Source organism: Cetorhinus maximus, chromosome 9 (assembly GCF_964194155.1).
Source record: "Cetorhinus maximus chromosome 9, sCetMax3.hap1.1, whole genome shotgun sequence".
Lineage (NCBI taxonomy): Eukaryota > Metazoa > Chordata > Chondrichthyes > Lamniformes > Cetorhinidae > Cetorhinus > Cetorhinus maximus.
The window spans coordinates 2,972,015-2,990,163 of record NC_135887.1 but is presented as its reverse complement, the minus strand read 5'-3'; the positions used below and the strand labels follow the sequence as shown (position 1 = coordinate 2,990,163).

Here is an 18,149-nt window from a genome sequence, read left to right as displayed (position 1 = left end):
TCAAAGATCTTAAAGCACACAGAAAGTAGTGAAATCGGTTGATAGCTGACCACTAGTGTGAGATCTGTATGTGTTATGAACTATGCTGGATAGATAGAGGTAAAGACCCTCTGGTCCATTCAGCCTGTCTCACACAAATAAACTGAGCTTTCTCTCCTTACTTCGAGGGAGAATTAGAGGAGGATAAAAAAAGCCACAAAGAGACAGATTAAGTGAGTGGGGAAAAATATGGTAGATGGTGTAAAATGGAGGGAATTGTGAGTTTATCCCCTTTGGTCTCCATATCTAAGGAAGAATATACTTGCCTTAGAGGTGGTACAGCAAAGGTTCACTAGATTGGATCCTGGGATAAGAGGATTGTGCTGTAATGAGAGACTGAATAAATTTGGCCTATACTCTTGAGTTCAGAGCAGTGAGAGGTGATCTCGTTGAACCATAGAAGGTTCTGAAGGGGTTTGATAGGGTAGATTATTTCCATTGGCTGGAGAATCTAGAATATGGAGGGCCTTAGGATAAGGGGTTGATTATTTAGGACTAAAATGAGAGAAACTGTCTTCACTCAAATGGTTGTGAATCTTTAGAATTCTCTTACAGTATTCATAGCCCCCTGTTATATCATGGAATAAATTCAGGGCTGGGATAGGTAGATTTTTGGACTCTCAGGGAATCAAGGGATTTGGGGAGTGGATAGGGACGAGTAGAGTTGAGCAAAAGATCAGCCAGGATTGTATTGAATAGCAGAGCACGCTCGAAGGGCTGTATACCTACTCCAGCTCCTGTCTCTTATGAGATCAAAGTTATTGACTTAGAAAACAAAGATATTTTGTTCCTCTCTGTTTTTAAGGCCTTCTAACCACACTCCCCCCTCCCCCATCACCACCACCATTTAATGGGAACATTTCCTTTGAGCATTAACTGTAGCAGGATCATAAACACGTTATAAAGCCGTGGACTATTCTCTACTGACTCCAGGAAGTGCTTGAGAGTTAATGGAGGCCTGACAATTCTTTTTTGACTTGTTCCTATTTGGAAAGCACTCAACATGCTCTTGGTACCATTCCCAACAACATAAGAGTGGAACTCACAAACACCCTCTCCTGTCATCCTTGGCCAAAGTTCATTACAGAACCAATAGATGTCACCTGAAAACTAGTGATGCATTTGATTTCATTTTAGCCACATTTTGTGGATCATTAGTGGAGCTTAACTTCAGTATGATACAGTGAATTTTGTATCTGTGAAGTCATGATTATTTCATGTTGTACAAATCATCCAGAATAGTTAGACTTTACAGCTTATACATGGTAAAACATGTTAAACTAATTGTAAGTTAATTATTGTTAAGAAGTGGATAACTGGACAGAAATTAGGGTAAATTTAAATGTTTCCTTTTTTTTCTCATTAGGTTACATAACTCCTTTTGGACTCATTCGTCTGCCCCATTATTCCTCCGCCCAGTCTTCACCATGCATTGGCTAAACACCTATCTGAAAGGAGAGGATTCTAGTACAGAAGCAGTATTTTTTCAATGTTTGGAATTGTCACAGATTTATACGCGGTGATGTGTGCTGCTCCCTGATGCCTGTCAAAGAGAAGGAAGTGCGCGTTTAACAAAATGCAGTTTTTTGGATAACTTCAAAAGGATGGAATGATTCCCACAGCCTCAAAGTCCAACAGCGCTTGAGGTGGAAGCTAGGGGGAAAGGGCATGGCCAAACCCTTTGTTAGACTACAGAGATTTCTCCGGCGGACACCCATACTTTTCGTTTTCCTCATCGTGGCCTACCTGATGGCTGGCAGCCTGCTGCTCCTGCAGCGGTCAGGGTTTTCCATACAACTGGGCCCGCGTGGTGTCTCCAACAGCCAGGCAGTGCCAGCTTCTGCCACAACTGTCCTAGACAAAGCTATGCCTGACCCTGAAACAGTATACAGCATGAAGCACAAGTCCAAAATGCCAGTGAGCGTGCGGGTGTGGGATGAGCCAGTGCTGAATAGGAAATTTGGACCGCGTTGGCTGATATCAGGACATCCTGAAATTGGTCATTTGAGAAGGAGGTGGTTTAGCAGCTTTGTGAAGGAACAAGAGCCAAGGCAAAGACTGGAGATTGGAACAGTAAAGAAAACAATTGGAAGCAAAGGTATTGATCATTTAAACGCTAATTCATTTTTACTTTCTCCCTCTTATTCCTGTGACTGTTTTCCTTTAACTTGCTCATTGATTTTTGTGTATATTACAATTTCAACAGACTACAAATAGTGAAATATTCCTTTTTATGTGAGGAAAATCAGAACTGAATTAAGGTGAGCCATGAAATGGTGTTGGTGGTCTGTAGGATGTAGGGAAGTGTTGTCCACTCTGTCAGCTGGAAATCCAGATATGGCAAATTGTATTATTGATTAGCAAACAAAAAGTATGTAATGGACACCATCATTGGGTTATTGTACGGTACGCATGTGTACTTTAATCTTTTTAGTGCATTTGTTGCCAAAATGGTCACATGGGTTTGCCAGTGTTTTTTTTAATCATTGTATGTGCTTTGCTTCCTTGACAACTGCTTGGCAAATCTGTTATGCTTGATATTGGGGTGTATTTCACACAATTAGAACCCTTTTGTCCAATGCCGATCAGGTAGAAAACTACCCATTAACCTGCATATGTTGAAAAAGCTCTGACTTCCAATCCATGATGCAGAAGAACTCTATCAGCACAGGAATCCTTGCATAGAGTGGCAAAGAGGATCGATGCAGAAACCATGCCCCCTTTTCATGGCATTAGCTGCCATATTCTGGTAAGTGTTTTGTATTCTGATAAGTGGTCAGCGTGTTAGTGGATGGGTAAGTGGGTAGGGTGGTAGATGAGGAAGGTGGTATTTGGGTAGGGTGGCAGCTGGCTAGGATGGTAGGTGGGTCTCATGGTGGGGTGGAGTCAGGGGGGGGAATCGGAGGTGATCAGTGTGAGTGATTGAGGGGTCAGTTGTATAGTTACCGAGGAGTTAGACGAGGATTTTTTTGTCTAACAGTTCTTGGGTAACTATTCAGGTAAGTAAGTCAGAACTGTCCGAAGTCTACGGCTAACTCAGAGTTGGAGACTTTTTTTGGAGGGACCCAGGAAGCAGGGGGATTGACCATCGGAAGTTCAAACTTCCTGGGAAATTCTCAAAGAGTCAGTGTGTTAGCACTTTTGCGGGATCCTGAAGCACATCTTGGGTCGTAAGTCTGGTCTCCGATGGTCTGGAGACTGGAGACCTGATTCATTGGCTCCTTATTAACAGACGGGTTGCTGACACTATTTGTTAGGGAATGAGTTCAGGAAAGGTGGTCAAGGCTGAGATTCAAGACTCATTTACCAAAGTGCAGGGTAGTTTTCATCTTCATCACCTGGCTGCTAATCTGATGTAACAGATTGCACACCAGTTGTGTTACCTGTCCAACTTTCATCTTATTGAAATGAAAAACAGGATGAAAATCAAGTGTGTTCGAAAATAGGTGGGCGACCCACTTTGCCACATTTTCAGCCAGGCAGTGAAGGTGAAAATCACTCCCTGTGAAATGTTCATAGCGTGGGTACTTTGGAGGTATAAAGTTGAATGCCCCAAGAAGCCCTCTTCATCTGAACACACGTTTGGATCGTACAAATGACTGGGGAGGGTGGGAAGATCTGAAAAAGAGGAACAGGAGAAGAATTGTTCATTTACTTCCCGGCTTCACCCAAAGGGAAAGATTATTTGGCTTCTTTGTTGATCCTAAAAAAATAGTTTTCATTTTGCTTTTGACCTGCTTGGTTTGTCTTCATTGCTGATGATTATACACTTATGTGGGTTAAGCTGGCATCTTGTTTCCAGGGTGTTTTGCCCTGATGTACATGATGTCTGTTTATATTTTCCCCACAAGGAAGATGAGTTGCAGCTGTCAGCTGGAGGGGCAGTAATTTGAGCTACATTTCTCCATGACTGCCCCTGATTGGGCTTCATTGCTGGTTGACCAGAACGTTGCTGTGGGGGGTGTGACAAATTATGTCAGTTTTTCTCTCCCCTCGTTTGGAGTGCCCCAGTACCACAGGACTCTTGAGTAAGTGGCCTGGGAAAGAACTGCAACAATCAGGACCTTAACTGATGGATTCCCTCAAAATCACACAGCACTAATCTAAGCTCTCGCATACTTCTGTGCCACTGGGTTATATGTGAAGTGTTAAGTACATTTGACAGGTATTTGCTTTCAAATTTAATGGACTGTTGGTCTTTTTCTTGTTCTAACCAAATTAAAGGTTTTACATTTTTCTTATGCTGGTGTATGTTATTGTTCAAAATTGGGACAAGAAGCAAACACTTAATTTTTGTCTATTTTTGAATTATTATATATACTTCTGTGAAGGTCGATCTTGTGTAAAAGTCAGCTCCGTGATTTTGACAGAAAGAAAAGTAAGTTTTCATATGGCTTGCGTAAAATTTCACCCTAGTTTCTCAGGGATCAAACTGCGTTGTGATTAATAATTACATACCCGTAATTACCAAGGTTCATTAATTTAAAGGCACGTGTAGGAATCTATCGATTTCCCCTTTCCAATTCTGTTGGCAATCTCCCAGCCAACTGACAAGGCAACTGTGTACCAAATGATCTATCATGACACCTTGGAGAAAAAATAACAAGTGCGCAGCTCGATTTAAACTAGAGAAATAAAGTGGAAGAATGGGTTAACAGGCATCAGCAAAATGGTCATATTATCACCTATGGAGCCATCTGACTCTCCAGCCTCAGATAAGTCGAGAAAGGTTTTGTTCCAGAGTTCAAGGTCAATGCAGGGTGGTGCACAAGATTCATGAAAAGAATCAGAAAACAAAAATTCCACAGTGTCTGCAACCTGAACTCAATGATAAAATCATCAGATTCCACTGTTTTGCCATCTGACATTAAGAGAAGAATGCGTATCGATTGGCCTGAGTTGGAAATATGGATGAGGCACCGATGAACTTCAACCTGCCAGCAAGCAAGATCGTTCCCAAGGTTGATGAAGAAACAGTTCTTGTAAAGAGGACTGGCCACAAGAAGGCATGGCTCACAGTGGTTCCATCTTGTACAGGGGATGGCACAAAATTAAAACCGCGGGTGATATTCAAGCACAAAGCCCTCCCCAAAGGGAAATTTCAGAAAGGCATTGTCACCCCTGTCCATGAGAAAAGCTGCGTGGATGTAGATGGTTCCAAGAAATGGATCAATGAAACCTGGAATTTGAGAGGAGGACTAAGCAAAGAAAATGGTTTGCTTATCTGGGACATGTTCAAATCCCGCCTTGTTGGTGATGTAACCTGTGATGAGAGCTCAACCAACACTGATGTGGCGGTTATTCCTGGCAGTCTTGAGTGTTATTCAGCCCATGGGTGTGGGCTAAATAAACTTCTCAAGGACCATATCTGAAAGATGTGGAACAATTGGATGTTGGAAGGTGAGAAAACATTCACTAAAGGTGGAAATATGCAAGCACCCTCATTAGCAATCTTGTGCCAGTGGGTCATAGAAATGTTTTTTCGACAATATTAGGACCCATGTATCTAAAATGTGGAATATCGGATGTGCTCGATGGTGCCAAGGATGATTGCTTGTGGAATGATGATGCTGAAGTTACTGGTAGCTACTGATGATGAAAGACTAGGAAGATCCATATGATGTTAAACAACCAGGCGACTGGGAAAAATGATTCGGTGATTCAGATTCAAAATCAGAGTGATTCTGAATGATTTCAAAGTGAAGTTTTATAGTTATTTCATTCTGGTATACATTTCTATGGAGTTAGATGAAATGCATATAGTTTGTAAGGTTATAAAATAAATGTAACTGCATTAATATGAATTCTTTAGTGTTGTTTGTTTTTACTTTATTCTATTGCAACAGTCTTTTTGAGTCCAAATCAATCATGCCCATCAATCCCTCAGAAACATTACCATGTAAAAGTTGACCCCCAGACTTTTGACCTAGAAAATGGGTCTCTAAAATTTGACCTTTTTTTTAACAGGTATATACAATATTAGTTACAGCAGTCTGAACATGTTTAGTACTTTATTAAAATTACTGAACACCCTTTACTGCAAGGATATCTGAAGACTGATATCTCCTCGAATCTCAGTTTCAGAGTTTCACTCTGTCTGTTTGATGCAGTGGTGCCATATGATGTAGCCTGCAGGCTAACAGCAGCCCTTGCAAAGCCTCTGCTCCAGCCCTTGGACTGAACTTAATTTGACCGCGTTGGAAGCCATCCAATCGTGTAGCCCATGCTTCAGTAGTGATCAAATGTAGTTAAGTGACTTGTCTCCCCAATGCACTCCACCTTCTCCTGCTTGATTCCACTCCAGTTGCTCTTACCCCAGCCTGCTCCTGCTAAGGCTGCGCTAGGGGAGTTCCCGCCAGCCAGCTCTAGCTGTTTCCTCCCCCATGTCTGTTTGTGTTGCCTCTGCTCCAGTCAATGCGTCCCCATTTCAACTGCCCCTGTGTAATTTTGATTCAAGCCAAGTTTGTCAAAGTGGCACATCAATAAGTCACTGTGTAGCCCTCAAACAGAATTTAGTCATGCATCAAAGTTTACTCTTAGGCTGATGTATTCTAATGCGCTGGCTATTCCTTCTGTGCAGTACCAGCAGTGACACCCTTGCTAACAGCTTACAGCGCTCTCAAGAAACCAGCTGTTTGGAAGGGCAAAGCCGATATCCGTGCTGTTGAATGTTTTTTTTTCACAGCTGAAACAGAAATTGTTTGAAAATTGTACATGCTGAGTATTAATTATTGCTGAAATCCCGATAACATTGGGTGGAATCTTATTGCCTGAATTTTTAAACAAGGGTCAGGACGGTGTTTTACCCGCCAGCTGTAATGGCGGCTTTTCACGCTGCATCGTCCTAAACCTGTCGCATTAATTATGCATTCCCAGGACACGTATCGATGGCGGGCGGGCTCTGATTCGTCTGCCACGCCGTCGCCTCGTCGCTTCAGCACACCAGGCACCACATTTAAAGTACAGCCGTGCTCAGTGCTTCCAGCCCAGGACTGCAGCAAAGAACACATGGCCCTGAAAGGCAAGAAGACTGAAGCCCTCGAGCTCCTTTTGGATGCTCTGGAGGCCCCGCTGTTATGTCCTCTACCCCCGCTCCAGCCGCAGGAGGGGCAACAACATTACCACTTCGGGTTGGTAGGTGGTGGCACTGATCACCACAGCCAATGCTGCACAGAAGAGGTTGGCCATCCAGTGCAGAAAGAGGATGAATGATCTCATCCGTGCAGCCAGGATAAGGCAACCATCTCATCACTCTTAAGCTCACACACTCATAAGCCCATCGCACATTCACTGGCATCTCACTCATTGCCAGCTCAAGGGACATCACCACCTGTTCTCGCACATACACACCCTCACATCTCCATCTGGCCTCATCTCCTCTGGAGACTGCCTCCTCAGCCCTCACCGTCTTGAGGCCACTTGCACAGATCAACATGTGCCCCACACACACCCTGGGATACCCCCCCTTTCCCAGTATAGCCCCCACTCTGCAGCCTCTTCCCTTGCCTGAGGCCACTTCTCCCTCTTCCCCTAGCAAGCCCTAAACCTGCAGCCGTTAAAAAGCCCCCCACATACGGCTGGTCTGGTAGGTAGAGACCTGCCCGTGAGCCCCCCTAAAAGTGATGTTGTACTGTCTGCGAAGCCTGGCGCTGATGACTGCTGCCTGACTCATGGTAGACAAACAAACCTCGAGCGATGTGCAGCCTGCTAAGTGCATGCCTTATAAGTGCTGTTGTGAAACAGGTCAATGTTTTTTCCTGCCGACGTGGGCGGACGATCCAGCGGCGTGGGGAGTGAGTCCGGCTGGCTGGCCTTATAATGATACGCCAATGAGGTTCCTGATGTCTGATGACGGGGAAAGCGGCCCTCCATCGATGGGTTAAGCAAACAATCCCAAACTGGCTTCACAACGTCATGAAACCGATTTTTGGCCTTTTCGCCATATTGCCTGCTCACGCAACCGAACGCCAGCGGGCAGGGAAAATCCCGGCCATTGAATCAAGTTATTTTGTATCACCGACCCCATAAAACTAAATATTTTGAATGAAAGTCATAATTCACTCGTTGATTGATTAATTCATACTTTTAGGGTTGTCTGTACAATTTTTTTGAGGGAGTTGCAAATCGATGTTTCTTTCTGAAGAAAAGTCCTAACACTCATGATGGCCCAAACCAGATTTCCAGCGTAAGGGTAAAATGAACAGACCTGTGCTCTGTGCAGGGTGCTCGGTTTGAAGAGAGTGTAGACTGGAGATAGGGTTACAAGGCTGGTGGCTGATTTTGCAGCCTATACTCTTCCGTGCAGCTCTGCATTGTGAGTGGGGAATTGCCGAATTTACTCTTTAGTGTTTTCTCAAAGAAATGTTTCGCTGTGTTATCCAAAGAAGAAATGAACAAATAATTAGTTAGGCAACAGAAACAGAGCCTACCTCAATACAGACATAAAATAGCATCAGTCTCATTCTTGCCAAATAATTCGTCATCTAGATCCTGGCTAAAAGCCAGTGAGGGCTTCAATAGTGAGGATGATCACTATGAAGGCAATAGAATGGGAGGCAGCTCACATCCGTGAGCTTAGAGGCGATGGATGTGTTACTTGCTTCGTATACTTTCTCCTCACTCCAACACAGAAGATAATTCCCATAGGAAACCTGTGCCTCCTACGAACTAAAGTGTGATGATGTGCATAAGATGCTCCGGGATAGCATGACCTGCAATAGACCTGCAATATTGACTCTGGATTACACATATCAGGCTGTATTTTATGTGCTCAACCCACCCCACCCCATCCCCATCCTGTCCATCCCCGAGCTCACCCCCAAAATACGGGTGGGAGGGGCACCAAAACTGGCAGCCTGCCCACCGTGTTCAAACAAGTAATCAAGGGCCAATCAGTTTTGTTATCAAGATAATTGACCCTGATAATATGCTGCCCACACCATAAAACGTTTTTTGACATGGGCGGTTGATCAGGAGAGGATAGCTCATTAAAAAAACATTAAGGTTCTTCAAAGGGTGGGAAGGAAGTGGGGGGTGGGGGGAGTTTGCTTTTTAGGAGCTGCCCCTTGCTGATCGCAGGCCACCCCATCTCCACCCCCTAGAGGACCCTTGAAACCCCCCTTCATTCCTACCCACCTGCAGCCTTAAACCCGCCCCCTCCCCTCCACCCTGCCACACACACACCCCCCCCCCCTCTCCAACCCCCCGCCCCGAACCCAACCCGACCTGACCTGGCCTGACCTATCCAAACCCTCCCTGCCCAAGACCCGGGACGTACTTGCTCCAGGGATCCTTTCTTCTCCTGCAATGCTGGCAGCTGCCACTAGCACGCTTTTGGCGCTGCTGGAACTTATGGAGCTGCCGGCCAATTCGATTGGCCAGCAGCTTCAGAGGGTGGGACTTCCCAGTGAGGGGTGGAAGTCCCACTTGGTCCTCGCTTAGCTGCCCCGCGGCACTTCATGACTGCGGGGCGGGTAGACATGAAGCATGTTGGCTCCACGCCAACTTTGCTTCCGGTTTGGGGGCGGGGGGGTGGTGGTGTAGGGGGTGGGGGAGGTCAGTGGGAACGAGCCACCTGCCCTCTCATTTTATTCAGCCCATCATTTCCATCATAAGCCTACGATCACTTCAGAAGGTAATTAGTATCAGTCAGGCAGGACTGATTCTGATAGAATATTTTACAGAGGAAACAGTAATAACTATTTGTCAGAGTCTTTTTGAATAGTACAATAGTTTCATATCAGGATTGCACAGATGAATCAATTAAACTTCTTGAACTGGAGATTGCTGACCTTTCAAACTAAAGTTAGATAAATATTTCTCAGAAGGGGATTTAACTGGCCAGTCCCTACAGGTTACAATCTTTCTCAGAATTAAGTCGGCGTTCCTGTTTAGGGTACTGTCTTACTGCTTTGTCAATTGTGACTAGGTCAAAACAATAACTAACTATACATCAAAAATGCCCAAATCCTTCTATCTCCAAGACTCTTTAAATACAGCAATATCTTTCAGAAGCCAGTTTCTGAGAGAGGGGCACTTAATTTGAATTTTGGACAACAAACTTCATAACACATGCACAAAGGCACCTACGGTGTCTGACAAGTACAATCTAAGTTAAAGTTTCCATGATTTGATCATTTAATTGCCTAATAGCCGAATGATGTACATGAATTGTTTCTGATGCTTGGTGATTGTTTCCCATACACTGGTATAATCTACAGGATTGGCCTGACCAGTTTCTTTTTCTGATAAAATTAAATTATCCGAAATTGCATCATCTGGGATGCAATTGTGGAAGGCATTTTTATGGTGACCACATTCTTAAAAGAACATTTATTAAGATAGAAAGTGCAGTACAGAGAGACCCCTCACAAACGACTGATATACCCAGGAAACTTTATGGAGGATAGGATGCAGCCTGCAAAGTCCTGAATGAGTTTTAGTTTTGTATGGGTGAGGGTGGAGAGGACACTGGAGAAATGATGTCCTGCAACGATGAAGACATGATTGAGGGTTTTCAGTGCCATTGGGGATGTGAGAATCTATCACAGGGGTAACCTTGGTGAAGGCTTGGTTGGAGATCCATACATACATATGGATTAGGAGCAGGAGTAGGCCATTCAGCCCCTCGAGCCTGCTCCACCATTCAATAAGATCATAATTGATCTGATGGTAATCTCAACGCCACATTCCTGCCTAACTCCAATTACCTTTCAGCTCCTTGCTTATCAAGAATCTATCTAGCTCTGCCTTAAGAATATTCAAATACTCTGCTTCCACTGTCTTTTGAGAAAGTGAGTTCCAAAGACTCGGGACCCTCTGAGAGGAAAGAATTCTCCTCATCTCTGTTTTAAATGAGTGACCCTTTATTTTTAAACAGTGACTCCTGCTGCTAGATTCTCTCACAAGGGGAAACATCCTTTCCACCTCCACCCTGTCAAGACCCCTCCTGATCTTATATTTTTCAGTCAAGTCACCTCTTACTCTTCTAAACTCAAGCAGATACAAGTCTAGTCTGTTCAACCTTTCCTCATAAGACAACCCGTCCATTCCAGGTATTAGTCTAGTAAACTTTCTCGGAACTGCTTCTAATACATTTACATCCTTCCTTAAATAAGGAGACCAATCCTGTGCAATAAATGATGACATTCTATTAGCTTTCCTAATTACTTGCTGTACCTACATACTAACCTTTGGCAATTCATGCACTATGACACCCAGATCCCTCTGCACCTCAGAGCTCTGCAATCGCTCACCATTTAAATAACATGCTGCTTTCTTTTTCTTCCGGCCAAAATTGACAATTTCGCATTTTCTCACATTATACTCCATTTGTAAGATCTTTGCCCACTTACTTAACTTATCTATATACCTTTATAGCCTCCTTATGTCCTCTTCACAACTTACTTTCCTACCTATCTTTGTGTCAGCAAATTTAGCAACCATATCTTTGGTCCCTTCATCCAAGTCATTTATATAAATTGTAAAAAGTTGAGGCCCCAGAACTGATCCCTGTGGCACACAACTTGTTACATCTTGCCAACCAGGAAATGACTCATTTATGCCTACTCTGTTTCCTGTTAGCTAGCCAATCTTCCATCTATGCCAATATGTTGCTCCCTATACCATGAGCTTTCATTTTCTACAATAACCTTTGATATGGCACCTTATCAAATGCCTTCTGGAAATTTAAATATAGTACATTCATCGGTTCCCCTTTATCATTTGCACCTGTTACTTCTTCAAAGAACTCCGATAAATTGGTTAGACATGTTTTCCCTTTCACAAAACCATATTGACTGATGACTTTGAATTTTTCTAAGTGCCCTGCTATAACATGTTTAATAATAGCTTCCAACATTTTCCCAATGACAGATGTTGAGCTAACTGGCCTGTAATTTCCTGCTTTCTGTCTCTCTCCCCTTTTGAATGAAGATGTTACATTAGCTATTTTCCAATCTAATGGGACCTTCCCCGAACCTAGGAAATTACAGAAAATTAAAACCAATGGATCAACTATCTCACTAGCCACTTCCTTTAAGGCCGTTACAGGATGAAGTCCATCAGGGCCCGACAATTTGCTCAGTACCATTTCCCTGTAGATTGTAATTTTCTTGAGTTCCTCCCTCCCTTCCATTTCCTGATTTACAGCTATTTCTGGGATGTTACTTATATCCTGTATAATGAAGACCGATGCAAAATACCTGCTCAATTCACCTGCCATCTCCTTATTTTCCATTATTAATTCCCCAGACTCACTTTCTATAGGACCAACACCCACTTTGTTAACTTTTTAAAATAGCTATAGGAAGTTTGACTATCTGTGTTTATGTTTTTAGCTAGCTTTCTCTCGTACTCTAATTTTCCCTCCTTCTCAATCTTTTAATCATTCTTTGTTGCTTTTTATATTCTGTCCAATCTCCTGACCTGCCACCCATTTTTGTGCAATTATATGTTTTTTCTTTAAGTTTGATACTATCTTTAACTTTTTTAGTCAACCACGATTGTCGATCCTCCCCTTAGAATTGTTCCTTCTCGTTGGAACGTATCTGTTCTGTGTCCTCTGAAATATCCCTTTAAATGTCTGCCACTGCATCTCTATTGACCTATCCCATTGCCTCATTTGCCAGTTCACTTTAGCTAGCCCTACTTTCATACCCTCATAATTGCCCTTATTTAAGGTTAAAATACATAGTCTTAGGCCCACTCTTCTATCCCTCAAACTGAATGTAAGGTTCAATAATATCATGATTGCTGCTACCTAGGGGCACCTTCATAATGGGTCATGAATCAATCCTATCTCGTTGCACAGTATCAGGTCTAATATAGCCTGCTCTCTGGTTGGCACCAGAATATGCTGTTCTAAGAAAATATCCCAAAGACGTTCTATAAATTCCTCATCTAGGCTTCCTTTACCCATCTGACTTTTCCAATCTATATGTGGATTAAAATCTCCCATGATTATTGCCGTACCTTTCTGGCAAGCTCCCATTATTTCTTCCTTTATACCCTGTCCTACTGTGTGGTTACTGTTAGGGGGTCTGTGCACCACTCCCACAAATGACTCCTTGCCTTTATCATTTCTCATCTCTACCCAAACCGCTTCTACATCCTGTTTCTTGACCATTGGTCATCCCTCTCTATTGCGTTAATACCATCATTAATTAACAGATCCACCCCTCCAATTTTTCCCAGCTTCCTGTCCTTCCGAAATGTCATATACCCTTCAATATTCAAGTCCTGGCCTATGTCATCTTACAGCCATGTTTCTGTAATGGCTATCAGATCATATTTATTTATTTCGATTTGCGCTCTCTATTTGCGTTTTATTTTGAATGCTACATGCATTCAAATGGACAGCCTTTAGTTTTGTCCCTTTATTATTTTTGTAACCTCTAGCCTTATCTGCTGACTTACTTTTAGATTTGTACTCTGTCCCTTGCTGTCAAGGTCTGTTTATCCCTTCCAATATTAATACCTTTCTCTCTTGCCTTGTCTCTACACTTTGATTTGCCACATCTTCCCAAATTTGAACCCTTGCCCCAACTATTTAGTTTAAGCCCTCTCTACTTCCCTAGTTATGCAGTTCACAAGAACACTCACCCCAGCACGGTTCCGGTGTAGACTGTCCCAATGGTACAGCCCCCACTTTCCCCAGTACTGGTGCCAGTGCCCCACAAACCGGAACCCACCTCTTGCACACCTGTCTTTGAGCTACACATTCATCTCTTTAATTTTATTTACCCTATGCCAACTTGCATGCGGCTCAGGTAATAATCCAGAGATTTTTACTTTTGAAGTGCTGCTTTTCAATTTAGTACTTCACTCCTCATATTCTGTATGCAGAACCTTTTTCCCAGTCTCACCTATGTCGTTGGTACCTCCATGGACCATGATCACTCGATCCTCCGCCTCCCACTATAATTCCTTTCCAGCTCTGAGCAGATATCGTGAACCCTGGCACTGGGCAGCAACACAGCTGTCTGGGCTCATGCCCTCAACTGCAAGGACCAGCATCTATCCCCCTTAGTATGCTGTCTCCTATCACTACCACATGCCTCTTTGCTCCCCCCACTTGAATGGCATCCTTCGCCATGGTTCCATGGTCAGTCGGCTCATCCACCTTGCAGTCCTTCTCCTTATCCACACAGGTAGCAAGCACCTTGTACCGGTTTGACGAAGGCAGGTGCTGAAGCTGTTCCATCACTACATGGCTGGCTCCTCTTACCTGCCTGACGCACTGTCACATCCTCCCGTTTCTGACCATTTACCAACTCTAAAGTGTTGCCTAACCCAAGCGGTGTGACTGGCTCCTGGAACAAAGGGCTGAATTTTCAGTTTGATGTGCGGGTGGCGAGACCCTCATGTCCGTATGTAAAATCACCGCACGCCATTGTGATATTTCGCTGAAGTCCGACGCGCGCCCACTAGTTAATGGGCTAGTTAAGGCCTTTTATTTGTCAATCAACGGCGATTTTTAGACACACATGCGATCTTCGGTTTGGCGCACGGGCGCAACGGGCAGGAGGGTAAGAGATTTTTCTATGAACCTCAGCCACAGGTGGGATAAGAGGGCTCAGTGGGGGTGTCAATCTGCTTTGTGGAGTATTTATTGGAGAAAGTTTTTTAAACTTTCCTGTGTGATCTGCAGTAGTTCATAATGCATCCCAGCAGCTTTCTGTGTACTTTGAACCTTCAGGTCAGCCCTCTGCAGTCAGGAATCTTTAGCGGGCCTGCAGCTTTCCGGAGCTTTCCTTAGCCTGGGTATGGGATCTGACATGTCCACTGGAGGCAGCTCCTCTGAGGAGGAAGGGAGGGATAGAATAAGGAGGAGGCCAGGAGTGCACATTCAGCCTCCAGGGGAGCCACCTTTGGGAGGCCAGGCACAGGCACAAGGGGTGCAGGGCCAAGAGGTTGTCCAAGGTGGAAGGGGCCACAGAAGACGCCACTATCCTGCTGCCAGGGTTTACAGGCGGCGAAGCAACTACCTCAATATGTCTGAGGTGCAGTGCCGAAGGAGGCTCCGTCTAACAAGGGAGACAGTCAACTATATCTGTCAGATGATTGGCCCTGAGATCTCCCCTAACTGTGTGGGTGGACACCCCATGCCAGTGGCTCTGAAGGTCACAGCTGCCCTCAACTTCTATACCTCTGGCTCCTTCCAGGGTTAGGTGGGTGATCTTTGCGGTGTCTCCCAATCAGCTGTCCACACTTGCGCAGGTTACAGACGCTCTATTCAGATGGGCATTGACCTTCATCCACTTCTGCTAGGACCAGGCAAATCAGACACAGCGAGCCAGAGGCTTCACGGCCATTGCTGGCTTCCCCCGCGTCCAGGGTGCTATAGACTGTACACATGTGGCCATCAAGGCGCCAGCAGGTGAGCCCGGTGCCTTCGTCAACAGGAAGGGCTTCCACTCCATGAACGTGCGGATAGTGTGTGATCACAGGATGCAGATTCTACAAGTTTGTGCAAGGTACCCAGGCAGCTCCCACGACGTCTACATCCTCAGACACTCCCAGGTGCTGGTGCTCTTCAGTGCTCCAGCCCGGCTGGATGGATGGCTGCTGGGTGACAAGGGCTATCCCCTCAGAAGGTGGCTCATGACGTCTCTCCGCCATCCAAGAACAGAAGCTGAGCAGCGGTACAATAGGAGCCACGGCACCACAAGGGCTGTGGTGGAGAGAGCCATCGGTCTTCTCAAGATGCGCTTCCGATGACTGGACTGCTCAGGGGGCGCACTCCAGTAATAGTGGTTCATGCTGCGATCTACACAATCTAGTGCTGGAAAGGGGGGACACAGTGGACGATGAAGACATTGATGCAGTGTCTGCGGCTGCACACGATGAGTCCAGCACTGATTCTGGGGATGAGGACAGGGGAATGATGAGGGGCTAAACGCTGACCCGGGACTACACCAGGGAGGCAGGATCACCCGGGAGGCTTTAATCCAATGAACCTTCAGCTAGCTCCACACAAATGGATCAGGGGGACCAGCCTTGCCTGGCGCTTCCATACTCAGCACCTCAGTGCTAAATCTGCCTGGTCATCAGCAGGAACTAAGGCTTTGGACATAAACTTGAATGTCCAAACAAACACTCAAGACATTTATCTTAAACATACACATGCAGAACAAAGGAACCCCCCTCAGCCATGGTCACGCATCTGATTTTTAATCTTAACTTCAGATGTTCTCCCAATTGCAAAACAATACTGTAAGCAAGCAAAAATAAATGATAAGGACCTAATCTTGGGCCAATACAAAAGCACAAGTGAGAAACCCGTGGTGTGCCTAAGATGCTTTATGTTTACATTTCCGGGTGCTACGTCTTGGTGCTGCCCCCTCGCTGGGAGTGGTATCTGAGACAGCTGCTGACTCTGCTGCCCTGTTGGCCTCGATGACCTTGGCGGTCGTCCTGTGGCCCTTGGAGCCTGTGCTGGCCCCGCCTGGGAGGGAGCTGCCAGTTCCACAGCTGCATCTCCCCAGTCGTCACAGCCTCACTAGATGCTACGGTCACTGGGAGAGGGGTGGAGGAGTTGGTGCCCTCATCCGTTGCACCCTGAGAGGAGCCCGCAGAGACAACAGGCAGCTGCTGCGCTGACGTGAGGTCACATTGGACCTCCCTGCTCACCGTGGATGGATGGGCAACGAGCTGGGAAACTTGAAGCCAACACCATCTCCCACATTGGCACTGACCAGCTGTGGCCACTGGCGCTGTGAGGGTTTGCAGGTCCGAGCATAACCCCAGGAGAAGCTGCTTGTTCTCCTGGAAGCCCATCTCCATGAGAGTCGCCACTCTCTCCATGGAGGAAGCATGATGCTCTGACATGAGGCTCATTGCATCAGTGATGCTCCACGTGGACTCCTCCACCACGGAGACCAAACCAAGCATAGCCTCATGTATCACATCCAGATGCTCCCGCACACCCGGCCGCATTTCCTGCAGCTGCTGCATCGCGGACGACTCCAGCGGCACATCATCAGACACCTACTGAGCATGTGCCTGGTCCCCTGCAGCCCTCCGACTGCTGGCACCATAGGCACTCTCTGTCTCTGCCAGCTCCTCCAGCGACTGTGAAGTGCCCTCACCACTGTGCCCCGGGACACTAGCCGATGTTCCAATGCCCACCGATGTGCTAGTATCTGCGCTGGTGCCTGCCTGGCAGAAATGGTGTGACAGAGGTGAGACTCGAGGGCCCTCAGGTGTGAGAGAGGGGCATCTGCAGCTCCTCCTCCCGGCCCTGCTCCGCTGATGCTGAAATGAGCAAGGACAGTGGATCAGTTAGCGTGCACACTGTGACACACTTCATCCCTTTCCCCCTGGCTCCTTTTGCACTCAAACTTCCAGAACCAATGGACACGAACATTGGTGGGGCGGCAACTAGTGAGGAGGATAAAAGCAAAAACTGCGGATGCTGGGAACCCAAAACAAAAATAAAAATACCTGGAAAAACTCAGCAGGTTTGGCAGCATCTGCGGGGAGGAACACAGTTAACGTTTCGAGTCCGTATGACTCTTCAACAGAACTAAGTAAAAATAGAAAAGAGTTGAAATATAATCTGGTTTAAGGAGGGTGGTGGGACAAGTAGAGCTGAATAGAGGGTCAGTGATAGGTGGAGATAACCAAAAGATGTCATAGACAAAAGGACAAAGAGGTGTTGAAGGTGGTGATATTATCTAAAGGAATGTGCTACTTAAGGGTAGAAAGCAGGACAAGCAAGGTACAGATAGCCCTAGTGGGGGTGGGGTGGGGTGAAGGGATCGAAATAGGCTAAAAGGTAGAGATAAAACAATGGATGGAAATACATTTAAAAATAATGGAAATAGGTGGGAAAAGAAAAATCTATATAAATTATTGGAAAAAAAAGGGGGGATTGGAAAGGGGGTGGGGATGGAGGAGAGAGTTCATGATCTAAAATTGTTGAACTCAATATTCCGTCCGGAAGTCTTTAAAGTGCCTAGTTGGAAGATGAGGTGCTGTTCCTCCAGTTTGCGTTCAGCTTCACTGGAACAATGCAGCAGGCCAAGGACGGACATGTGGGCATGAGAGCAGGGTGGAGTGTTGAAATGGCAAGCGACAGGGAGGTCTGGGTCATGCTTGGGACAGAC

At 45.5% G+C, this 18,149-nt stretch overlaps 1 protein-coding gene across 1 annotated transcript in view; it reads left to right on the top strand.

The window, feature by feature from the left end:
- Window positions 1-1,444: 1,444 nt before the first annotated feature.
- The window catches only part of wscd1a (WSC domain containing 1a), a 95,975-nt gene continuing 79,270 nt past the window's right edge, over window positions 1,445-18,149 (top strand). Inside the window, exon 1 of the mRNA XM_078547809.1 lies at window positions 1,445-2,137. Coding sequence (XP_078403935.1) covers window positions 1,708-2,137 — 430 coding nt within the window. The 5' untranslated portion in view covers window positions 1,445-1,707. The remainder of the gene's footprint in view (window positions 2,138-18,149) is intronic.